At 34.8% G+C, this 26,183-nt stretch overlaps 3 protein-coding genes across 22 annotated transcripts; 1 reads left to right on the plus strand and 2 right to left on the minus strand.

Moving 5' to 3' along the window:
- On the plus strand, positions 1–9,948 carry LOC100798576 (protein RIK). 6 transcript variants are annotated; one of them, XM_041018392.1, is made up of 14 exons: positions 4–351; positions 687–909; positions 2,838–2,939; positions 3,026–3,060; positions 3,147–3,222; positions 3,581–3,712; positions 3,794–3,871; positions 4,952–5,045; positions 5,153–5,270; positions 6,434–6,642; positions 6,826–6,831; positions 6,934–7,073; positions 9,241–9,469; positions 9,616–9,948. In XM_041018392.1, exons 1-14 carry the CDS (start codon positions 272–274, stop codon positions 9,738–9,740), a joined length of 1,647 nt encoding a protein of 548 aa, XP_040874326.1. In that variant the 5' UTR covers positions 4–271; the 3' UTR covers positions 9,741–9,948. The 6 variants fall into 6 exon arrangements, with proteins under 6 accessions (XP_040874325.1, XP_040874326.1, XP_006585772.1 ...); XM_006585709.4 differs by having other exon boundaries at positions 6,434–6,831; XM_006585710.4 differs by having other exon boundaries at positions 6,826–7,073.
- A 3,000-nt stretch (positions 9,949–12,948) lies between these two features.
- Positions 12,949–17,124, minus strand: LOC100818300 (glycine-rich RNA-binding protein 4, mitochondrial). Of its 15 annotated transcripts, none has more exons than XM_041018401.1 (7): positions 16,267–17,124; positions 15,832–15,988; positions 15,214–15,304; positions 14,893–15,037; positions 14,753–14,821; positions 14,190–14,296; positions 12,949–13,535 (listed from the first exon to the last, which is right to left on the minus strand). In XM_041018401.1, exons 3-7 carry the CDS (start codon positions 15,214–15,216, stop codon positions 13,110–13,112), a joined length of 750 nt encoding a protein of 249 aa, XP_040874335.1. In that variant the 5' UTR covers positions 15,217–15,304; positions 15,832–15,988; positions 16,267–17,124; the 3' UTR covers positions 12,949–13,109. The 15 variants fall into 15 exon arrangements, with proteins under 15 accessions (XP_040874335.1, XP_040874330.1, XP_040874336.1 ...); XM_041018396.1 differs by having other exon boundaries at positions 15,214–15,318; XM_041018402.1 differs by having other exon boundaries at positions 15,214–15,342.
- A 3,658-nt stretch (positions 17,125–20,782) lies between these two features.
- Positions 20,783–23,580, minus strand: LOC100799102 (exocyst complex component EXO70E2). The gene is made up of 2 exons (XM_006585715.3): positions 23,313–23,580; positions 20,783–23,150 (listed from the first exon to the last, which is right to left on the minus strand). Exon 2 carries the CDS (start codon positions 22,966–22,968, stop codon positions 20,923–20,925), a length of 2,046 nt encoding a protein of 681 aa, XP_006585778.1. The 5' UTR covers positions 22,969–23,150; positions 23,313–23,580; the 3' UTR covers positions 20,783–20,922.
- Between the last annotated feature and the right edge of the window lie 2,603 nt (positions 23,581–26,183).

Raw genomic sequence — 26,183 nt, forward strand, 5'->3', positions numbered from 1 at the left:
ATCTTTTACTATAGGAGTACGAAACAGACGACGACGGTTTAATCTCTGCATTGTGTCGTTTAACCCATCTTCCGTAACGCATCCGTACGACTTTGGGCGTTAGGCACAAAACCCCGTTTCACCGACCAATCACGTTCGTTCCAACCTACCGACGCTCGCGTGAATCCTTTTTCGTTTTCGGGTATCGAAAACGAAGAAGAAGCATAGAGAACCAAAACGCGACGCAATTGCACTTTTTCTTCTTCTTTCGCAGCTCAGAATCGCTCAAACAATGACAGAGGATAGCAGCGTTAGGGTTTCTTCTTCCGACAAAACCTCCGCGGCCAACGATGCTTCGCAGACGCGGCAGAGGTAAAGTCTCCTTCACTGTAATGCCTTCCTTTTCGTGTTTTTTGCAAATTAAGTGAAATTGGTTTGAATTTTGTTTGGTGTCGATTCTATTGATTTATTTATAGTTCTCCTTTGTTTTTATTTGGTGCATGGAATTGTGATTATTTGTTTGGTGTAGTGCTTGAGATTTTAGAATTAGGGTTACATTGGCATCCGAGCTGAATGGTGTTGTGTGATCCATGTAGCTGATCTCAGCTATTGGAACAAGAAGTTGTTGTTGGTTTATTGATATGTGATGGAAATGCTAAACAAATTTGTCTCTGACGGATTTGGTGTGTGTTTTGGTTTCTGTGTAGAAAGAAGAGAAAGTGGGATCAACCGGCGGAGTCATTGATGCCAGTTGGGATGGCAGTTCCTGGAGCACTCCCTTTGAGCAATGCCGTGTCTCTTGGAGGGGTTGCATTTCCTGCCATGGCTCCGATGATCTCCGGAGCTCTTTTGAGGAATCCTCTGGCAGCTTCTTCTCAGCTTCCGCAACACACAGTTGCAGCTGCTGTTGCCGCACAAAAATTGAATCAAGTGAGTGTGGGATTTCTAATCTCTTATGATGTTTATCATATTTGTCGGTGCCCTTTCTTGATTAAACTGCTATGCCAATATTTTATTTTTTTGGTTTTGGGGAAGTTGAGTGTGTAGTTGTTAAATGAAATTTTATCCTAGGATTTGTAATATGGGAATGGTAGGGAGATCTTTGAAGGTGCAATAAACACAATAAAGGGGGATAGAAAAACCAAATCCTTGGTCCAATTAAAAGCAATATTGCAGCATAGAAATTTATAGTGAAAAGTTACAAATATGCAGAAACAAGGATCTGTCTGATGTTTAATTTTCCAGTATTAATAAGACTATGGGTGTGTTTGGGTTACAGTTCCAGTGAAGTTTACCCACACTTTTTCCGATCCATCAGTGTTGTTGCTTCTCTGTTTTGTGCTTTGGAAAGTGAAAACAGATGTTTAGTGCCTTTGAAATGGCAATCACACACTATATGGAAGTCCAAGTAAAGTGCAAGCAGAGATTACCTGAACCTGATTAGTAAGTTATATAAGCAAAATATTTTGGGGGGAGGGGGTTGGAGTTGGAATATAAGTAATACTTATTAGTTAGTTATAACAGTCAGCCATTAGAGAGAGGACAAAAAACCTGGCAAAACAGTGGAGTGCTAGGAATCTTATTTTCCTCCTGGGTTTTTAGATACCCACTGAAGCAAATTTGCATAAACAGAACTAAAATGAAGATACGTTGCAAAGATGTAAACAGAAACAAAATGATAAACAAGAGTTTGAGCATTCAAATATATATTGGTTTTGCCGAAAATGAGCCTACATCTAGTCTCCAGTTGAAAACCAGAGATTTTACTGAAGCTGAGTTGTATTTCTTCAACCTTACTCTTTCCATTTTAGAATAAGTTATTTCAAAGAAAACTCTCACATTTTTTTTTCTTTGAATAATGTATTTTATTATACAGATGAGAGCCACTTTGTTTCTGTTCTGATGCGACAATGTTTTTCCCTTCCGAGCTCTGATAACATGGTATAATCTAAATATATGGTGAAGAGAGTATTTCTCAGAGAATTCTCCACATTTCTTCAATTCATGTTTTGCACTATTTGGTGATCAAAATCACTTATAAATAGTTATGTAATGCCATTAAGTGCAGTAGAACACCTTTTTCACTGGACATTGTACACCCTTGTCCATGCATGTGGAACTTTGTGTCACAGGGACTGTGTACTAATATTATGGAATTGATGAGAAGACTATTGAGCTTAGCTCTACTGAGTTACACTTAAAGTGATCTTCTCTAGACTTAATCCTCTTGGAACTTGCTCTATCACGAGTTCTTGATGTCAAAACTTTAGAAATTCTGCAAATTTAATTTTGCAGTTTGATAATAACATGATTTGGTTGATCTTGAAACTTTTTAGGCTGGTTCTATTTAAGATCAAATATATTTTCAAATTATAAGTTTTTAGCTTGTACCCATTATCGCAATTTTTAATTTAGCCTGATTCATTTGTACTTCTCAGAGTCAATGCTCATACATAGGTTTTCAGAGTGGGTTTTGGGATGTGGGGTGAAATCAGTGACTATATTTTTGTCCTTTGTTATCATCAATATACTATCTCATTGATTATATATATATATTATTTCATTTTATGTGATAGTGTATGTTTTGAGAAATGCGTGTTCTGCGCATGTCACACACTCATATGTATTCTATTCTTTTTCTTCTAGTTTCCTTAGAATAATTGCTTAAGAGTAGATGGATGCTGTATAACCTGTCTAATTAGTAAGCTTTTATCTACCTAGATATTTTGCAGTATGCTTATGATGCCTTTTTCCACTACACTTTACATTTTTTTTATTATGGATTGCTTTTGTATATGTTAAATAATATTTCAAATTTCAAGTTCCATATCTTAATTGTGAGATGAATTTTCTTGTAGCAAAAGATCCAAGATGAATTAATAATTGCTCGAGAAATTGTCATAAATGATGCAGAGTCTTCTGTTCGCTACAAGTTGACAAAACGCCAGACACAAGAGGAGGTGAATTATGTACAATCAGTTCTACAATCTATTAACATCAAACTCTTAATTTTTATCTTTAATGATGGATCTTCTTCTTCATGCAGATCCAGAGGTGCACTGGTGCCATAGTTATAACTAGGTTTGTTGGTCATTTAAGGATTTATAAAATCCTTTTGGTGTTTTCTATACTCCTGTATGTAATGTATATCCTGAATTTTTCCATAGGGGGAAGTATCGGCTACCTAATGCGCCACATGATGGAGGGAAGCCGCTGTATCTTCACATCTCTGCAGGAGCTCATGTAAAAGCTGCTGCTTGATTTCATATAGCATGATGATTGGGTTAAATAATTGAATTTCATTAGATATTTTGTGTAATTCTTTGTTTTGATACTAAGTAAACAGTTATTACTTTATAGATTGGAAAGCTTTGAGAAGTCAAAAGAAAAATAATGTCTAATCAAAGGAATTAATGAAATGTCATATGAAAGGGATTGATGGATGTTTGTAACTGAAAATGTTTTCTTATTCTTTAAAAAAGAAGCACATGGCTTGTTTTCTGTCATCACTCATGACACAGTAATACACAAATGATAGTGTTTGTTTTTGGTGAATTATGTAATTTAGTTTTGCTTTTGGTGACATCAAATTTTATTGCAGATAAAAGAGACAGCAGAACGGATTTTAGCTGTTGATCGTGCTGCTGCAATGATTGAAGAAATGCTTAAACAGGAGCAAAATTCACAGTCAATTTCTTCCGCCTCACCTTCTGCTTTGGTTAATATACTGAAGGTAGACATTCATTTATTACTAGCTTATGCACATTGTTGTGATGTGTTAAATGTTAACAACCAAAATTTCTTACTGTATCAGATGCTGAGTACATGCGTGTTTTTGGGCTTTGATGCTGATCCTTCTTTGAACATTGTTGCTCGTATACGTGGACCAAATGTAAGCCCTTCCCTACCCAATTGATTTATCTAGTCACTCTTGGAGGTTGGGTTCATCTATGACCTGATGTGGTTTAGTCTGCCACATTTTATTAGACAATTGCCACAGTCTAGAAGTTTTTTTTGGTCTCTTTTGATTGTGATGTGACCCCTTGGTCATCTGCTGTTTTTGTTTTCATACTATTCTAGTCTTTCACTCACTAGGATTACCTGTGTCTTTGTTCTCAACTTATGATTTGATGGTGCGAAAATACTTGGGTGTTACTAGGAGTACTGATTTTCCAAGAGTTGATTAAGCAATAAAAGGGAGGACTGGGGAGACTGGAGGAGTGTTGTTACAGTTTATGGTTACATGAGAAATACTAGGAACACACTCTTTTAAACACACCCTCTTTTATTTGTTGAAATTTATTGAAAATGACTAAATTTTGTGTGTCTCACATCATATTTAATGATTCTCTCTCTTGATTTTGTAGTTTCAATAATTTTTAACCAATTAGAGAGTGTGTTTCTAGCACTTCTCATGTTTACATATGGCATTGTAATACTTGTTAGGTGCTGAAAGTGATATTCAGATGGATGGAATTGGAAAATGGTTCTTCTGATGACTTTTGAAGCACATTTTGTATGTGAATACTTTAATCCAAGAGACTGGGGTGAAAGTATGTCCACACATACACTCAATCACAAGTCACAAGAACAAATGATGCTTATCAAATATTTCTTTACGAGAATAAAAAAATAGATACTGAACATTCTCTGATTCATGCCGAACACATCAATCATCAATGAGTAAAACAATATTTATCCCCCCCCCCCCCCCCCCCCCCCCCCCCCCCAAAAAAAAAAACATCTGGACTTGTGCTAAATTGTAGTCTCATCCTACACTTCAGAAATACTTAGCCTGCCTAGGCTAGTATTTTTTTCTTCAATATCGTGCATCACTAATTTTTATTTGTATTTGCTGGATATAATTTTTCTGAAGTTGAGATAATCTAATGTTTCAAGCTTTCTCTGACATCTCCATACGATTGGGAGAAATTGTTTTGGTGTTGGTGGTGGTTTGGATTTGAACGTGCAGGACCAGTATATAAATCACATTATGAATGAAACAGGAGCAACAGTTGTACTGAGAGGACGTGGTTCAGGAAACAATGAATGCTTGAATGGAGAAGGTACCTTTTCATTTCTGTGATCTGGACTTGTTCAGGGCATGATATTTCAGCATAGCTTATGTTTTAATTGTATATGTTTTTTAATCTAGTTATGTTTTTGCTTGCAGATGGACAGCAGCCCCTGCATCTGTTTTTGTCTAGTAACAATGCGAAAAGTCTTGAAGATGCTAAGCTTTTGGCTGAAAATCTTTTGGATACAATCTGTACGGAGTGTGGTGCTTTAAGGTATTTATTTTTATACTAATAGGGGAATGGGATCTGTGGCCAGATGTTTCTCCTCCAGAGTGGAAAATTTCTGAAATTCTGTGCCCTCGTCAGATTTTAGCCCTTGCCGAGAAGAAATTATTTTTTTTCTTTCTAAAAATTCCTAATTTCTTGCATTTGATCATTCATGGAGCATGACACCTACCTTTTGATAATTCAAATTCACAACATACTATTTTCAACATGCAACATACCTTTTTCATTCTTGGATTATTTTTAGCACTTGTGCATTTGCTGTGAACTATTGGTGTATTACTTTGGTTCTATTGAGGAAAAGGGGGCCTAAATAGTAAATTTTTCTCTGTCTGTCCTGGAAAACCATAGACCCTCTTTTTAAAATAAGGGGTTTGACCTCATTTTAAGCTAGATTAGAAAGATATTGATCAGAGACTCAGATGCCTGGTTGTGCACCTGGTGCCTGACAAGAGGTCCTCGCCTCTGTAAACAATTGCTGCTTTAAGGTGCTCTTAGTAATTTGAAAAAATTGATATACTTTAGGATGAGACATAAGTAGAAAATGAATATTCTAGGTTTTGCACAAGTCCTTACTATGAGGGCTAGCCTAACCCTGTATACCCTAGAGGCTAGAGTTGAGTTTCAGGTTGTCACCTAGGAGCTTTTGCCCTCCATTCAGTCCATGCCAGAATCTCATCTAGGGTTGCATAGATTTTTTGTCATGAATGTAGGTTCTCTCTTCCTGCTGCTGTCTTTTTCACTGTCACAGTCACTGTTATAATTATCTTGCTGTCACTATTATTTTGTTTACAATTTGAGTACTTTGGGGTTGCAGGTATTCTTTAATATAGCTGTGCACTTTAATTTGGCAATTTAACTCTGGATTTCGTTGGATGATTCATATATTAAATTTCAAAGTTTTGCTTTATATTGAAATTTAGTTTTAATTTTTTGTGGAACTGAGATTTAGTTTAAGTGGGCAGTTTGTGGGTGGGAAGTTGAGGTCTGATACATCTGATTTGTAGTAGAGCGAATTTCCCCTGCCTTCTGCCATTTCAATGCTTTAAACTACTGTTGTTTGATTATATTTATTGTTGGTACGGTGATAAACTATTTTATGTTGGATTCATATAAGTTTTAGGGAATAACTTATGATTTAACTGTCATAGGGTTTCATCATGTAAGGTTTATAGTGCTGTTCCACCTCCACAGCAGGTATACACTGCTGTTCCACCTCCCCAGCAGGTTTATAGCGGCCCTTCTTTGTTGAAGCAGATTCCTACTGCCATTTCACCCCCACAACAAGTTTATAGCGCTGTTCCACCCCCACAGCAGTTGTTGACTGGAGTTCAGAGTTCTGGAATTGACCTAGAGGCAGGTACTAGCCTAACCTCTAGTTCAATGTCAGCAGCTGGGGTCTTGACACCGGTTCCTCCAGCTTCCTTGGTTGGAGTGACTGGTGTCACTGGTTCCCTCACTTTAGGGACTCCATCACAATCTATAGGACATTTAAGCTCTGGGCCTCAAGCAAACATGATTGGTTATACTCCTCCCCCTTTAGTATCAGGTGGTACTAGCTATATTGGATATGGTGGATTATATCCTCAAGCTACCCCTTTGCAACAAGTTGCCCTTGCCTTGAGACACTCACCTCCTGTCACATCTACAGATGCTCCCACAACATCAGCATCAAATGGAGAATCCAGGCCAACCTCAAGCTCTGATCTTGAAAAGGAGAAACGGCCGCCTCAGAGACGAAAATTTCAAGAATTGCCAGTTGGTTCAAAAGGCACAACAAAACTCAATCAGGTCATTGTATTGTCATTGATAAATTCTTTAAATACATCATTGCATACATCAAGGGAAATATCATTCAAGTCCCTTCATTTAATTGTAGTTTCTAGTAAGCTTGCAAATGAATGAAGGGCTTGGTTTATGGAAATTTAGATTTATTTCTACCTATGCTCTTTGGATTATGATACACTCTTTGAAATTTGAATATTTTATAAAGCATCAAAGCTGGAGTTACCTGCCATCAGGGCTGTAAATGAGGAGCACCATAAAAAATCATTGTCATTCCAAATTGGAGAAATAATTTTTAAGAATCTTGATTTCACTTAAAATAATAGCATACTTTCTAAACAACACAAAACCATCCCAGAAACTCCATTTTTTTTCAAAACCTTAGTTGAGTTGACACCAACTCCTAACATTTTTATGCAGAGGGTTAGACTGCCTTTTTGTCAGTTATATGTAGACAGGTTTGTGGTATGATTATTGTCTCCAAATTGACTAATTTGATAGCAATTAATCCCCCCACTGGTGGGATAGAACTATAGAAGTACTATTTTGTTGATTTTGCCCTTTCACTATTTTTCCTATCTTCTGGGTCTTCTGATTGCAGCATAGGGAATGATTCTTATACTTACATGACGCATGCATTTTGTATGTTCACTTCCAGTTGTATCTTGTATGTTTAGATAAACTTTTGCTATTTGACAAAGAAAAAATGAAATAAATTTAACCACTTGTGGATACTTATCTGGAACAGGGAGCCTTGTTCTTTTATTGTTTTCCTTTGGCTAAAATGTAACTTTTGTTCCTCTATTTTTCCAAATTTGTAATTTTAGTCCTATTTTTTAATTGAGACATTTTGTCTCCCACTTTTAAAAAATCCTTAATTTTAGTTCCCTATTTTTTAATTGAGACATTTTGTTCCCCACTTTTTAATAATCTGCGATTTTAGTCCTCTTTTTCAATTTCAGACTTGACTATGTACCTTTTTAAATAAATTAAGCTTGTTAGTAATTAAATAATTAAAAAAAAATTATCATGTAGATAATAAATAGACACGTGTCTGTTAAGGTTTACAAAGTATATATATCAATGTTTGAAATTAACCACAAAAACTAAAATTGTGAATTTTTTTAAAAGTGGGGGACGTCTTAATTAAAAAATGGGGGACTAAAATGGAAAACTTTTTAAAATGGGGGATGAAATGTCTCAATTAAAAAATAGGAGGACTAAAATCACAAATTTGAAAAAATAAAGGGACGAAAATTACATTTTAGCCTTTTCTTTTTAACTACATTTGTAGCTTTCTATCGATACTTTACCCTCCAGAACTGAATTCTTATAACTTTCTTGAACAAAGAAAAATTAAGTGCAAAACTTTTCTCTCAAACACTGTTGATCTGTGGCTCTGTTCTGATTTAAATATGTTATCTTGTGCTGACTGTTAATGCTTAATATTCCAGGTATTTTCTCTGACCTTCTATGAAGCTAAAAGCCTGACACTGGACCTGTCTGTTGGGCCATTGGTTTGTATGTTTGACAGGGTTTTCAGTTTTGGAGGAGTAGGAGGGTGCTTGTGGCTTCACAGCATATGCCCTGTCCAATCCAAGATGTTATTCTGATATTTTCTTTCATTGGTAAAATTGCTGCAATATATTTTGTGGCATGCTTTTCAGCCATGCCCTCCTCTAGTCCTGCATATATGGACTGTCAATTTCCTGAAGAAAAGGGTTTACCATACCAGCACCAAATTGATGCCAATTCGTTAAATTGAAAAAAAGACAGTTAGAGATAGGAGAAAATATAAAACTAGAACATGAGATATCATAGCAAGGTATAATAAAAAAGGAATAAAATAAAAATTGTTTGTATGGGCAAAGTAAATTAAAAAAGCTCTTTCCCTTGATTGGTTATCCTTTGAAGAGACACTCTTAGAACATCTTACACCACCATTAATTCTTTTATGCTACCAATCAACCCATTGCTCACTAAAATATCCAGTTGTGTGCAAGATTTTTTATCATGATATTTTACATCAATGCTACATTTGGTATTGCTTTTATCATTTGCAGTTCAGTCTTAATTTGACTTTGTAGTTTGGCATGTTGGAACAATTAGTAAAGTATCTGATTCAAAAGTTGTGTTTGGGTTTTTGTTTTCTCCCACTCTAACTCAATTGCAGGGATTGCAACCTCTAAAACCTTATGAACAATCTGACGGTCTGGTTGTGAGGAATATATTAACAATGCCTGCCCCTAAGAAGTTGGTCCCGCCATCATCCAATGGAATGCCACCTCCTCTACTGAGAACCATGCCCCCACCACCTCCGCCTAAATTTTCTGATCCATTTGAAGTTAAAGTACACAACAAGAACAAGACTTTGCTTAAGACAAAATCTGATGCAGTTCCTGGTTAGAATTAAGCCTGCTTTTACTATATTTGGGTCAATGTTCTCTCTATGGAACATTTATCTTTTGTTTTGTCTGACCCTGTAATTTAACTTACAATGCCATCTTTTGTTAAACATCTTTATACTGTTTTTATGTATTTATTTCAGATACATTGGTCAACCTAATGGAATATGGAGAGGAGGATGATGATGATATAGACGATTCTAGTGAGGAATCACTTCCTCATGACACCCGAGCAACTGGGGTTCAAAAGCCTTTCTGGGCTTTATGAGCTACAAAGTGCATATTGGACGTAGATATGTAAATATTTATTTTTTGGGTTGGAACTAGTTCTTGCTGGTTACATACTCTTCTTCCCCGGGGTGGAATGGGAAGCCCTTAGCATGATTTTTGGAGTGAAATAGTTGGTTTAGTAGCATTTTAAAGGTTGTAATTGCTCATTCTCATATGCTTCGCGAGAGTAGATTTGTATGTTGTAATTTTTTGTCCCTATTTGAGTATGCATGTACACTGGTAGTCTCTTTTCAGTGGTTTAGTAGGCCGCTAAAGTAACGATGCTGTGATAAGGAACTGTTTTTTCCTTCTTCCCCCCATTTTTATAGTCAGAACCCTGTTAATTGTTCATCCTGGGCCCCTGGCTGAGTGAAACTAAGCTTCCATGTTAGATTGAACAAGCAATTGCAAAGCTTGTATTATTATTATTATTATTATTTTTTTTTTTTTACGTGGGTTACCTACCATCTTCATACATATCCGCACCCGGTTCAACGATTTAAAAACACAAGTTGTATTGGATGTGATATAAATTGCTCAAAATTCTGTGTATAATCTAAATTTAAGTCATGTGGCAGTGATATATATTTTTTTTTTAATTTGATTTTAACATTAGTGTGGCTGCTCATCTAATGGTCACGAAATCAAAGTTACTGTCAAAGAAATGGTCAGCGGTAGGAATTGAGTTAAATTTACACTGGTGCCAACTGAAGCACCTAGAGCAACAAAGAAGCCAATTCCCCTTGACAATAAATTAAAGCTTAAAAATTAAAAGATAAAATATGCTTTTGGTCCTCCAACTTTTTAATTCTTGGTTTCTGTCCTTTAACTTTTCAAAGATTAGTCTTTCTCTTTATACTTTTTTTTCATCCAATATTTTGGTCCTTGTCATCTATTTTGATTGTTAGTGATGATGTGTTACTATTTTTATTATTATTTTAATGTGAATCTTTTTTGACAGTTAAAAAGATAGAAATTGTTAAGATAACTTTTTTTAGAAACATCCTAAACATATTTTTTTTGGGGGGCGGGGGGGCGGGGGTGGGTTAGCGGCCAGATTTTGATATGTCCCAAAATTAGATTCAAGCTCAAAACACGCACACTTGTGGACGGGTGGTGGTGGCGGTGGCGGCGCATGTAAACAGTGATGTAGGGGGAAGGGTTGCACGCAATTACAGTGGTGTAAGGAAAGGGGCCGTGCACATTTACGGAGGTGGTAGTGTCTTGTGCGGCACAGTGGTTGGGTTTGGTGGCTGAGGACATGAAGGTGGTGGTGGCTTGGGTTGCATCACTTTGTGTCAAAGATGACATTGTCGTCACTTTGGTTGGAGCACCTCAAGAGAAACAAATTATATACCACAAAGACAGAAACTTGGAGATTCACTTGGTTCTGAAACCGCAAGAGGTTCAGTTGTTGATGTTGGGGTCAAATTCGTTGATGAAGGATTGGAAGGTGTTCCAACACGATGAGGGATCTAGTGCAAAATGGAGAGGAAGAAGGGGGCGTGAAGTGGAGTGAGAGAGGAAGAAAGGTGCGTTGTGCAATGGTGTGTAACTTTTATGTGATGGTAGTCAAAACACATCTTGTCCCTTACAACATCCATTCTCATGAGATCTATAGATCTTAAGTGGCAATTCAATGGAGATGAAAATTTTTGGAGATGTTTTGTTTCTAGGTTTGATGTTCATAGATCAAGAATTTTTTATGCCTAAGCAAGCAATTTCTGGCGGCTAAAAACCTTCAAAATAGAAAACTTAATAAAATAATATCAAACTTAATGTCACGTCATTACATAACGACTAAAATAGATAATAAGGACTAAAATATATGACGAAAAAAAGATAAGGATGAAGACCAATCTTCAAAAAATTGGAGGACCAAAAGCATGAAAAGTTGAACCAAAAATATATTTGTCCAAAATTAAATCACATCCTTAGAGGTGATAGCAAGTGGGTCATTTTGAGAAATAACATATAGAAATTGTCTTTAGGCTACCAATGATCTTTCTAGTTAGAGCAACTTAGTATTAGGTCTTGAGCTCAAGATCTGTTATTCACTAGATCTCCCAATAAAGGAGTTAGACATCTCTCTAGCATAGAGAATGAGTTCTTGTACAAGAAACCAGATCTACACATTGTTAAAGAAACAATTCTTTTTACTCTCTCTCCCTAACAACAAAACAACAAAATGCAGGAGGAGAACAGAGACAAAAAAAAATAGGACAAAAGGAGATGAAGAAGAAGAAAGCAAAATATAGACAAAAAATAAAAAATAAAAAATAGACATACTAGCAAGGGGGTGTCGTGGTGGAGGGGAAGGGGGAAGGGGGGCTCACGGTTGAGGATAAGGCGGAAGGGAAGGAGGCCATGATAGAGGAAGAGAAGAAAAAAGAAAGAGAAGAAGAAAGTCACGACAGAGGGGAAGGAGGCCGCGACGGAGGAAGAAGAAAGAAGAAAAAAGAAAGAAAGTAGTGTATGAAGAGAGACCGAGGAGAAAAAAAAAAGGCAACTGAAAGGAAAGGGAGGGGAGAAAAAATTAATTACTTAATTAATTATATTTAATTTAACAAATATTTAAAAATGAAGTTGATGTGAAACCTATAAAAAATCATCTAAGATTCCAAAATGAGATCTATCACTAAAGAAAAAATGAGAAATTTTAAGAAATCTTTAATCCTACATGACACACTAGGATCCATAAAAAGTTATCTAATATATTAATTTGAGATCTACCACTAAAGTTACTCTTAGAACTATCTAAATCCCGACGTATTAACATTGAGTATATTGATGCCTTCTAATGTTTTGTTCTTGATCATATATTTCCTTTATAAGAAAAAAAAAACTGATTTTACACTTATTGTCATTATTGTCATAAAGGGATAATGAAATAACATCATAAGACCTTAATGGCTTTGAAAACTATTTTAGGTCGTCCTTGTTGATACGTGAATTCGTGCTACCACAAATGGAGCTAGTTAGCATTGCTATAGCCATTGCTGCCACAGCCCACAAGTTTCATTCGTGTAGTTATCATCATCTCCATTCTGCTAACAATCGACTAAACTCCATCGAATAGGTACCAGCTTGAATAAACTGTCGTCCAAACTCTTGCTTTCCATTATTAAAACATGTCAATTTGACTATATATATCATTCCAGGTGTTGAATGGTTGAAAACTAAAATCATTCTAAATGGAGTTCAACTAGAAAAATCTTATTTTACATCAGTCGTTGAGCTGACAAACTATCAAGTTCAAGCCAATGAACATATGAAAATCAAGAGGGTGAAAAAGAAATTGGAAACACGTTTGTTTATCATAAACTCCAGAAGAAGTAACTTGCTCTAGGCAAGGTGAAAATTCTCATCAGCGGTTCTGAGCGTAGTCAGTAGGTTCATCATTGTTCTCCCTCACATTGTCTTCAAGTGGCTCAATGAATTCATCATTGTCTGCACCTGTTGCGTCATTTTGGTTGCTGCTGAATTCACCGCTAGCTGAGCCAAAAACTCCACCAGAATTTTCATTGAATTGGTAATTACCAGCATTAGCACCACTAGTGTAACTAGTTTCAGCATTGCCATCACTATAGCTGCTTGTAACATTATAATTGCCACTTCCATAGTTTCCACCCCTATTGTAGCCATCGCTGCCACTGTTATATCCACCTCCATAGTTTCCACCCCTATTGTAGCCATCGCTGCCACCACTGCCCCTATATCCACCATCACCACCAAACCCTGGACGTGACCTTTCTGTAGCATAATTCACCCGTATCCTGCGACCATGAAGATCCTGCAACAACACTATTATTAGAGATGTTAAAGAAACATTGCCTACTTTCTAAAATTTGCAGACATCAGCAAGATTAACCTACTGAAGAATTGTATCCTTATTCTTTCTTTCCTTATTTAAATAGACAAGATTAAATTTTAATTGGTAAAATATTTTAGTAAATCTTTATACAATTCAAAATTTCAAATTATCAATCTAGGTTTTGAAATCCAATTTCAGTGTAAAATTTTTAAAACCGACTCTTGGAATAAATAATTTTTTTAATAAAGAATAGTTAGTGAAAAGCATTCTTGATAACAATACTATTATGTAGGTAACAATAGCACAAGTTATTTACACTGAAGTTCAAGAAGCCTTAACCGTTTCAGAATAAATGCTTTTGAGTTTGAAGCTTAATTTCTGAATCTGAACTCTCAAGCCACTTGCATATGCACCAAAATTTATCACCTTGGCATTCAACATGTCTGTCTTACCTCGGCCAAATAACAGCAATTGCTTACTCCAGGTATGCACACAAGGTTTTTTTACTACTTTTTTATATAATATGAAGACAACTTTATAATTTTTTCATATATGAGGATATAACATCATGCTTACCATGTGAAAGTGTCATGAAAGTCAATTTCAAAAGTTAGCCCAGAAAACAGATAATACCTGACCATCCATGCCCTGAATGGCAGAAGATGCATCCTCACTTGTTGCAAAAGTTATGAAGCCAAAACCTCTTGACCTGCCAGTTTCACGATCCATAATGACCTTGACTGGTAAAATATCCAAAACAAACAGTTTCAGCTTCATATTATGAAATATGAATGCTTGGCAGCCAATTTTTTTAATTCTTCTAAATTTGATTGGCACTTGCCAGTCAGTCACAAAATGCTGCTGGTGGATTATTAAACCACTCTATCATCACCAACAACTACAATTGTGAAATTAATTTTAAAAGGAACAAAGTAAAGTACAGCCACAAAAGAAACAGCGACACAAGTACACAACTATAAAATGAGTAACCTCTATTTTATCAAAACAAAAAATGATAACCACTCTAACAAACTATATACATAGTGAGCATCATATGGGATTCTTTGGCTCACTTTGTGGAATTTGGGGAAAAAAGTTCACAATTAGATTTTTCTTATTTTCTTTTTAGTATGATATTATTACCTTTACCTGAAAAAAAAAGAAAAAAAAAGGAGACTGAGTAAGTAAGAAAATACCATCTATTACTTCTCCATAGCGAGCAAAAGACTCTCGCAAACTCATATCATCAGTGCTGTAAGAAATACCTGCAATGAAAATTGAAAATTTGAAGCTATGTTCAATTCTGAAAAAATTTCAGCATGATCAGCTAAAGTACCTCCGACAAAAAGCTTTGCAGATGACATGGATCTAATTGCTTGGAAAAGTGATGGGGTAGACACTGAAAAATCTTGATTGATGTGCTTGACAGCAGAATTCTTGACCAGATTTCCAATTTTATTTAAGAACGCCATTGCTGAAACCTATAAAAGCATGACAAAGCAAAAAGTCCATACATTATATTAATTGTTCAATGTAACCTGTGCTCTTCTGCATACAGAAGTTCCACCCCCGGTCACATTCTTACACATTATAAAGAATCATTTATACAATTGCAATCTAATTTCAAATTAGCTACAGCACAAAAATTAAAAGTCACCATTAAAGGTTTTGGACTTGTGGTTGAACTCCACTCTCCACAGCATCAAGTCTGAGGGGGGGTGTCTGGTTCATTCCACTTGGTAGACAGACTAGAGATCAAATCCTAGGTGAGAAAAAAGCATCCTCGCTTCATAGCAGCGATGATCTCACAGTAGTCATAGATTCATGAATAAATTCTTACACATCATCATTGGAAGCAATTCATTCCAATTTAAAATTACAAACTTATGATAGCCTCTTGCACTCAAAATTTAGCTACAATAGAATGACACTGCTTCAGCAAAACTCTATTTATGCTTAATATATGTTCATATGTGCAATATATATGCCAAAAAATTCTAAGCAAAAAAGCCCACAAGCCAGAAAGGCATAAAAAAGTAATCAGAAACAAAATTGAGAATACTCACTTGTATTTTAAACAAAAAGAACTCTTGCGGACCTTAAAAATCAAATCTTTCACAGGATAAATAATAACCAAGGAGAAAAAACATCCAACCGCTACAAAGCCAATAACAAGAGGTTGCGAGGAAAAAAAAAACGAACCAAAGAAGCTTTCAGAGAACAACAGTGAAATTATGATGGAAATAAGAAAATTGAAAGGAAGTTGAGATCTCACCGTCTTTGAAAAGCACTGGTGGTTCTGTTCTGTTCTTCTGAGGTGTGTGCAGAGACTGAGAATGTGAAGATGCTAAAATCTAAAACCCTTGAAAATCCACGCTGACCTAAATTAAGGCTTTGGCTATGCAAATTGACACGTGGCTACTCAGGTGATGCTGCTGCATAGTAACACTAAACCTTTTAGATTTTTTATTTAATTAAGTTTTTCTTAATGGTCGTTTTCAAAAACCTAACTACCATTCATTTTTTGCATTTTATTTTATTATCTGCGGTAAGATAATATCCACTAAATGATGATATAGTAAATAAAATATCACGTCATTATATTTAGTCACTAATCACATAACACAATCCTCTTCACATCATTCATTTTTGTTTAGTTTTTAATTTTTAAAAAATAATATTAGCATTTGCGAAGGAGATTCTCCAACACCTTAAGGCAAATTGGGTTGTCATCCACAGCAAGAACACGCATACCCACAGGAAAATGATCACAACCCCCATCTTCCCTTTGGTTTTCCACACTCATATCGAGCCAACAGAGGCAAAAGCAACACACCCAGATGAGAAAACAAGGTTCTTGTGCAGAGACCAAACCTCAGAGACCCAAAAGCTTTAATTTTGAAAACGGGAACTTTGTTCTCTAGGCCTCTCTTTCACCAACAACAAAAACTGGCAAGAAAGAAAAGGTGGAAGAAAAAAATGTGGAACTGGAACAAGGTTGTACGAGTAATCCAACTGAACCCTATTCCTTCTCTCTGCATAACTCTGAAAGTGCTCCAGGGAGAAATCGGTCGAGAAATCGTGCTCCACGTCGCAAATCTACTCCTCCAACTCCCGCTCCACTCAGTCGTGGGGCAAATCTACCTTTGCAGTGAATGCGCGCGGTGTCTTTGTGTGCGCCAGGGTGGCCGTGAATCGCCTCAAGCGCAGCGGCGGAGGGCGAATCATTCTGCTCATGACGTTGTAGGTGGTGGTGCTGAGGCCGGGCTTTAGTGCGTACACGATCTTGAAGGCCGCGGTGAGAGAAGGGGAGGCTCTTCCGAAAAAGTTCATTAGGGTTTCAATATGGAAGCATATCCCAAATGCTTGTTGTGCATTATTTTGATTTGGGTTTGAATTTGGAAAGTTTCGAGTGAATTCTTTTATGTTGTTGGTTTGAAGACGGGGAACAGGATGGAAATAAAGATAGTGGCGGTTTTTAACCACCGTTATCTTCAATTCAAAACAAAAATTAATGAAGCGGATAGACTTGTATTAATGATTAAGTTGAATGATAGATATTTTTGTTTGTCACGTGGATGCAGTTTGATGACAAATATTAAAATAAAACAATTTTTTAAATATATGAGAAAAAAGATGAATGTTATGTAATTATTTTTAAAGAAATATTATATTATAGGTAGGTATGAAAAACTTAATTAAGTTTAGATTTTTTATTCAAGATTTTATTTTTAACTAGCTATATTGAGTTCAATAGACATAAAAAAGTTAGTAATTATTTTAATATAATTTTTAAAATAATTTATTTATTTATAGCAAAAAAATCAAACAATTATATATATATATATTCAAATAATTTTAAAATATAAATTATGCATTAAATAAAAAATAAATATTAACAAAAGTACACGTGCACTATATGAATATTTATTTGTTTTATATCACTATCCAATTTTATGTTATCTATATGATAAGTTTATTCACTTTTATAACAAATATTTTATTTATAACATTCATGAATTTTGTATGATAATTTATAATTATAAATCCTAATAAGTCCTGAAATAGAGGTATTAAACATTGTATAAAGTTTATGGATAATTTTTATTGAAATAAAATTAGAAATGAAAATTATTTTTAATAATCATAATTAATATAGATAGATAGATTATAATAGAATAAACAAGAATTTTAGTCTTATATCTACAATTTTTTTAGGGTTGATTACTTAATTTTTTTTTACTTTAGTCTGTTAAATTATTTTTGTTAGATTAAATGTGTCCTTTTGTTATGTTAGTTTATAAAATTAACTTGGCCAACTTGACCACACTCTGAGAGATGCCACACCAAATAGATGTCTGTTACATTAACCAAAATTAACTGTTAGTGTCAAAAGCTGAGAAAAACACATCTCATAAGAATACTTAGCAAATTAAAACAACAAATGTAGATGAGGGTTTGTGTTTTAGCTATTATAATTCAAATAAATTAATTAATACGGGCTAGAGTATTCACCAAAAGTTAGGTCCAGTATAGGTTTGTAATTTGAATCCCAATCTCAAAAATGGCAGGGGTTTTAGATGCACTATAGTCTTGCGTTAGTATCTGTTTTTTGAAAGGAGATCTCTTCTTGTTAGCAACATAATGACTCCTATACAGTTCTTCACTAGCCCCGTTTGACTGAATGGTGCTGTACTTAATCTATTTGACTGCAATAGTATATAATTTGTTTTAAAATGTGGAAGATATCTCAACCCCAAAAGCATACATTTTTATACCCCATATGTAGTTGTCTAATGTTGGTAACTAAATATTAATACAACTTTGCTTGTCTATTAAGTTTATTTTAAAAGTGACTTGTCCCGGTTTCAATTCCCATTTCTATTCAACAGAGAAATTCTTAAAAAATCAGTGATGCATCATTTTGACATGGATAAGTAAAATCCATTACACGAGAATAGAGATTGTAACATTGTAGATGTTGAAGTTTCATTTTGACTCATTCCCATGCCAGCAACATTAGTATTTATTTTCCCCTAAAGTCTACGTAGTTGAAATACTCATCTAGTCTTATGAATTATGATACTGAGGTTGATTGAGACTCAAACCCGTAGAGTTAATTAGGATATGTTGTGACCTAATCAGTGACACGAATGAAAATGCCCACTATCCGTGATGAAGGACAATTGATTGTTTGTTGCCACTTAGTGGGTAGAAGAATTAACGAATTGAAGGTTGGTTTTCATTTTCAACAACTTGGGGCACTGCTTGAGGAAGTGATCCAATGAAGATCTACGACGTGACATGTTTTTGTTGACTGCTTGCCTTCAATGCCTTACAAATAGTTAAAGATTCAATGTACATATCTCTACACCCCAATTCACGACCTAATAATTTCTTCCAATTCACGTTATTGTTGCTCCATGTGTTTTTATTTCTTAGTTATTTACTTCAGGTCTTTGTCTATAAAGTTTTAGTTTGTTTGGTTGAATATTTAATCACATCCTTATTAATACTGTGGCCCCAATTCACGTTATTGATTTTTATATTTTTTTTATGCACAGTGTAAAATCTTGGTATATGGTGATTTAGTTAGAATTTCAAAATTATTATCATCAAGGGTGTTGATTGACTGATGCTATATTGTTCTAGTTTAACTCAGAAGGATGCTTGTGAACTGTGATCTTTATAAAAAGAATTTCAAAATTATTATTTAACTTAACAAAAAAAAATTACAAAAACAATTTTTTTATTTAATTGGTGGCCATAAATTTGGTGTCAGTGAATGTTCAAGATTCAGCCACATATAATTTATTTGGGGTGAAGGACCATGGTTGGAATTGCAGTACCTATTAAGAATTTCTTGAAGCTTTAAAAAATAACTTTGAACACAGATCACATTCATCAAATATCTACACAATACATATTAGAAAAAGGGATTTCAAGGTATAGTTTTTGGTCAAAGGGTGAGGAAATGTCATTATTCAAAAGAACAGCCACATCTCTTGTCTTCAAACAGAACTTATTGCCACTTAGCAGATACAGATATAATAACGTGTCAACATGCTCCTGCAGCCATGTTAAACTTAAAATAAGGCCAACCAATGAGGACCTTAAACATTTTTCATTTGTTCATTCATTCTCATTCAAAACCCCTTTTTCTTTAAACATTTTCCACGATAGAAGAAACTAGAAAGAGTAATTTTTGTTTGAGGCAACCCCTTGGTGGGTGCTCCGTAACGGTCTATTACTTTATTCCTTTATGTTTTTTGGGGGTATGATGGTGGGCAAGGGGTCTTATATTATCTTCATAATAACTCACATGGCATGAAAAAAAAGTGTTAGGTCCAAATTCAATTTCCCATTTAAAATATTGACCAATATTGCTGACTATTGGCCAATGGCCAATTCAGGACCCTCCAAAGATTTCAAGTTGCTCAAGGAAGTGTCTCTTTCAGTTTAATAGAGTGAGTTACACTTCCAGGAGGGAAAGACCAAGTGCTCGTCACCAATTTGTTAATAAGCAGTGTTTGACCCTTTAAACTTTTCTTAAAAATAAAAGTCCCTCTAATTAGTCTATGCAAAAATTCTCATTTTAGAATTCATTAAAAAAATACTTCTTTCATTTTTAAGATTTAATTCTAAAATTATTTGTCCCATCTCCTTTGAAGAAGAAAGTCTCAATATATTACACTTGAAAAAATGATGGCACTGCAATAGGTAACTAATTCTATTTGCAGGCCGTTTGGTGAATGCATCTGGCTTGATAACCTCAAGTTGACTTCAAATTTCTCATTTCCAGACAATTTCATCAGCTACAGGTCAAATTTATAATATCTTTATTGCCTTATCAAGAGCCATTTCGAATACTATTTCTAGATTTTGACCACTATAGATTTCTTTGATGACCATTCACTGGGTCAAAATGCTTACCGGTTATTTAACTTGGTTTATGGTCCTACTCACATATGCCTCCAATATAACTTCAAGTTCTATCAAGTTATAACCGTGCTAACTGCTAAGGTGTCGTAGGAATTGAATTACAAGAGAATTAGAATATAATAGAACCATGTTTTTCGTTAAGGCCAATAATGACCATACCCTTTAGATTTATTGCATGTGTTGAACACATAAACCTTAAAGAGAAAGAAAACAGAATATCCTATTACTCCTATTTTGGAAACAAGTTTAAGTAAATCAAAAGAATACATTGCAAAAGGGCAGCATAACTCTGAAACTCTTACAATCATTTAATATAATACATACTAAGTGGGACAATAAGGTTTTGACATGGACCCTAACCTGTTTATGAACACATACAACAAACCAGTGTTAAGAGAACAGCATTATTCTTGCCCATCTGCTATCACCTCCTATGAGGATTTTGCAACCACTTTTGAGATCCTTCAAAGAAATCCAAAAGGTAGTTTTCTAAATCATCAGCACTGTACTTAATGATTTTGTCACTTATGTGACTATTGTGCCTTCCGACAAACGTCCTATAAGCTTGGATTACTTTGAGGGATATAGAAATCCGCAAATCTTCACGAAGCTGAATATCTGGGATAATCCAAGCTGTCTGGATCCTGTAAACATCCTCAAAGCCAAGGTAGAAGCTTCGTAGCCTCTCTTTAAGAAGACTTTTTGAGACCGAATTTGTACCCGGAACATGAATTCCCTCATCCTTAAGCAAGTTGAGAATGGGACTCCAACTAGCTCTCTCATATTTCATTGCATGCTGCTGAAACTTCCAATTGCACTTTCGAATCCATTCATCTCCATGTATGAGCCTGAGTTCAGACCCCTTAACCTTTTCAGCCATATAATGCAGGTTGTTCATTAAGAACAAGTGCTGCAAGGAGACTTCTTTGTATAACTTGGACTTCTCCTCGAGGTTGCTTTCCAAGATTGAAGCAATTGATCGGAAGTGAAGGGCCATTGAGGAAACTCTACCTGGAGATCCCTGGCTTCTGCTATCTTCCTCTGTACCAGGGCTCATGTCAGGTGACAGCGAAATGGCATCCTCGTCTTGGTCCTTCAGAAGCAGATTGAGTATGTCACTGTAGTCAGTAAGGGTTCTAAGATAATTCATAACATATTTGGTCAAAGGATGTATCCCACCACCTACAAAAGGAGTTGATGATACATTTGTTGCAATGGCATTTTCAAATTCAAGAAATGTCACCCTCACACAATCACCTAATCTCTTCAGAACCTCATGACATTCAATTTTAACCGAGGAACCAACCTCATCTGAATACAAAGCATCAATGTCTGGCATAAGGTCTTGTAGAACCTCATACATGTCAAGAACACGAAACAATTTCTCAGGTTGGTGAGGCCCAATGGACATGGCTTCACCGAAATTCAGAAGCTGCAATATCGAAGCCTTAGATGCATCGACAAAACAAGATAGACCAACAGGCTCACCCTCCCCAAAAAGCTGGTCACTGAGCCACCTCTCACTTGCAAGATACACCCTAACAAAAATTTTCACAGCCCAAATCCATCTTTTGATTTTTGAGTTCAGAGTACCCCACTCCATTTTCAAGACGTCCTCGATGCTGAGCCTTTCCATTTCAAGAATGAAGAGGCACTCATCTAAGGCATCCCTCCGGACAATAATATAAGCATTGGAGCATTCCTGAACATAATTAGAAGCAAAAAGCAAGTTTGCAATACACCTGAGATCCGGGATCACGGCTGGATGAACCAAATAAATGATATGCTCCTCAGAAGCTCTGCTGACACTATCTCTTTGAAGTGATTCCTCAACTGATTCATCACCTAAAGAGACTATGGAGTTCTCATCAACAGCATCTTCCTCGCTGGAGCGAAAAGAGACGTACTCAGGCTCAAAAGGTTGCCTGTTCTGGATAAGCAAGTTCCTGAATTCTTCTTCAAGCCGCGCCATAGCTGTTTGAAGAACACTATACGCCCTCTGCATAAACTTGTACTCTTGATCCTCTTTCTTCAAATTCAAACTTTCCAACTTCTCAATCAACCGGCGGGCTTCGTTAGCAGCATTCAGATACTCAGATGCTTCCTCAGGTCCCAAATCCCAAATCATGGACTGATCTTCCTCCCATCTCATAATTTTCTCCTGAATCACATTAAGCTTTTCTTCAATAGCACTAATACCCTCATCATCATCATCATCCTCATCATAAAGATCACCACCGCCATCACAATTATCACCATCATCCTTCCCTTGCCCTTGTTTCCCCTCCTCCTTCTCACTAGGTACGGACATGGAGGACAATCTAGTGCCAAGATCTGCCAGAATTTTCTTGGCATCACTAGTAAGGGTCTTATTTGGCCCCAGTGCCTTCACAATATGCCTTACCGCAGCAATCAAATTCTCCTCCCTTTCCAGCTCCCCAATCACAGGCTCAGACTCCTCTACAGCCATTGAGAAAAAAACCAAACTTCAACAAACAATAATCAACAAAACAAGTTCAATCCTTTTCAACTCCACAATCAACCTCAACACTTCCTTCTCCACAATCCTCCAATACACTCTTCAATAATTTAAACACCAACCAAATTCAACACCAAAAGTTCATATAGGTAAGAAGAGAAACCTCCTTTTGCCTGCACAAAACCCCCAAAACAAAATTAATTGTTATAATAGAAACAGAGCTAAACCCACTAAACAGCCATCAAAATACACATATTCAAACCCCCAGATGAATAATGAACAATAACAAGAGGATAATTATAATAACAAAAAAAGGGAACACATAAAAACTTTACCTTTACTTCCGTGACATGAGGAACACCCCACAGAAATCTGAGTGAAGAAGAAGCAGAAGAACTGAATGATGTGCAAGATCTGGAAGGACAGCAGAAGCATCAAAAGCACTGAACGCTAAAAATGGATGGAGAAAGTGAAGGAGAAGAAAGAGCTCTTTTTGGACCTTTAAAACAGACAAATCTATCTATATATATAGTATAATAATAATAATGCTAATATGAAAAATAATGGCGTGGCTGCGATTTCTATGACCAATCTCAAACTCGTTTTCTGGCTACAGCTTGTTGCTAACAATAACAATATATCCTTAAAAAATTGAAAATTTTCGTACTGGTCCTTGTTCTGTTTGGTTTGTACGACTTTCACTTTTTCTTGTTTAATATTTTTTCCTTACATTATTGGATTCCCTGTACTTTTTTAATATAATATTCTTTTTCTTGGATCAGTGTCTTTTAACTCATTAATTTTACTCGTAATTGTTGTTAATTTTTTTTATATATTATAAAAATTAAACATGAATTCTCACACTAATATAATATATACTTTGGAAAAGCATAACTGATTTAGATAAGCTGTTTTATTGTGTACGCAAATGACAATTAGAGTTATTATACATTAAAAATTAACATATTAAAAGTAATATATAAATTAAATCATTTATCAATATAGAATTACTTATTTTAAGAATCAACACAGCTTAAAAAAGTTATCTGGATGCACCAGTAAGATACTAACCTAGTATTATTCTATTATTGACTAAATATTATTCTCTTCATTTTTCATATTTTTTTATTGACTAACTATTTTTAACTTTTTTAAATCAATATATATTTTGAAATAAATTAAACATCTCAAAGAAACATGTAATATGAATTGGAGGAACTATTTTTATAAATATATTCATATTTATTAAGCTTTATTTTTTGGGGCAGCAATTTTATAAAATTTGTTCACATGATATATCTAAATCAACTCAACAGGTTGATGCATGAATTTCTTCTACTACTGTTGTGCTTTTTGACTTCTTAGACCCTTGTCTTTTTCTTCGGGGAGTTTTTCTTCCTTCACCACTGGCAACTTTTGGTTAGGTTAGTTCATAATAAATATTTTTTCACCAGATTTGGATAACTTTCTTTATAATAAAGAAAAGGAGTGTCTATTTTTTTACACGGATTTATTAGATTCGTGCAAGAGTGTGTCAGTCTTTTACACGCAGACGTACACTGGTAACCATATACTATCTCCAAACATCACAGTACACTATAGTATTTTTTTTTAAAAAAGAAAAAGTTATAAATATATTATTTTTGATTATTTTCACTCCTTAGAAAGGGAATTTAGAAGTGTTGAAACAACAGTGTATGTGATGGAGAATAATTTGGACGGCACGAATTTAATAATATACATAGACAATAAAGAAGGTAGCATTATTTTTCGTTAAAGTATAAACCGTGAATCACAAAATTATTTGATATATCTGGGCTCCAATGCTGCTTTATCGGATTCCTTTTCCTAATAATTTCCTTGTCCACTTTTCTTTAAAAAAAAAAGAAAAAAAAGAAGACAACACTCCCTTTCCATATATCGCCTGATTCATTGTCGCAGAAAATAAGCACAGAATGACCTTTGATTCACACCAAAGTAAAAAAGAAAGACCTTTGGTCAATGTGATTTTAAAGTCCTACAATTAGAAGTTGGACATTAATTTGTGGTGTTGATATTGCTGGATTACTGGATAGCACTAAACGACACAACCCAAAATCTACTCTAAATGAACAGTGGTGCATGCATACTCATAAAATAGTGACAAATATCATAGTTTTTTTTAAAAAGACCCCATGTTTAATGATAAACTTAAAAACTATAAATTGGCTTCTCTCAATTCTTTTGACTCTTCACTAACGAGTTGGCAACCATCACTTTCTTAATTTTCATTTAGAATGAGAAAATAGAAATTAGTAGTACCTAATTTCCTTCAACGGTAATCAATTATGTAAGGGTATTTAGCTATTTTTTCTTTTATTGACTCTATAGCATTGCTTTAAATTTTAACAATTTATGAAAGCTCTAGATTGCTAAGTGGGAGATTTTTTTTTTCTCCAAAAGATAATAGTACGCATATTTGCCTATATTAATGATTTGGTTTGTTGTCTATCACCATGTGTTCAGATTAAACAAAAAAAAGGTTCAATTAAATATTTATTCTATAAAATGTCGTTAGATAAGAGATTCTTATTTTAATAAACATATATAGGGTTTAGCAAAAGCTAATAGAGGTACTTATCAAAGAAATTTGTTGACATCAAATTAATTTAAACCCTGCAAGCAAATTGTCTGAACTATTTGTTAGCAGAATACTTTTGGCAAAGGGAATATTTATTTTTGTAATTTGTTCGTTCCAGTCACCTTTTGACCATCATTAATTGACTTTAATTTTTCTTTCATTAACTTTGCTGGTATTAGCCTGTTTGTATAACATTTTAACTGTTACGTCTTGATATTTGAGGCAGTGTTTTCTTAAAGTAAATCATTAAAAGCCTAGTCAAACAGACGATTATGGTTGGTATGATTTGGTTATATTAATGTGCAATCACATAATTTGGAAAATCAAAAGTAAAAACTCGTAAATCAAAGTCCTTTTATGAAAGAATGATAAAAAAAAACTCTTTTTATAAAGATAATTAATATAACAAGTGTATTTTGCATATTAACATATGTCAATGACAATAAGTAATAAAGTTATATTTAAATTTTTTGAAATAGAAGAAGATTGCAATAAGCTCTCACCATAATACGTTGATATTAAAAAAATTAATGTCAGTTTGATTCATTATATTAGATTAATTATCTTAAAATTTTAAAATTAACAA

The sequence above is a fragment of the Glycine max genome, chromosome 8, assembly GCF_000004515.6.
Source record: "Glycine max cultivar Williams 82 chromosome 8, Glycine_max_v4.0, whole genome shotgun sequence".
NCBI lineage: Eukaryota > Viridiplantae > Streptophyta > Magnoliopsida > Fabales > Fabaceae > Glycine > Glycine max.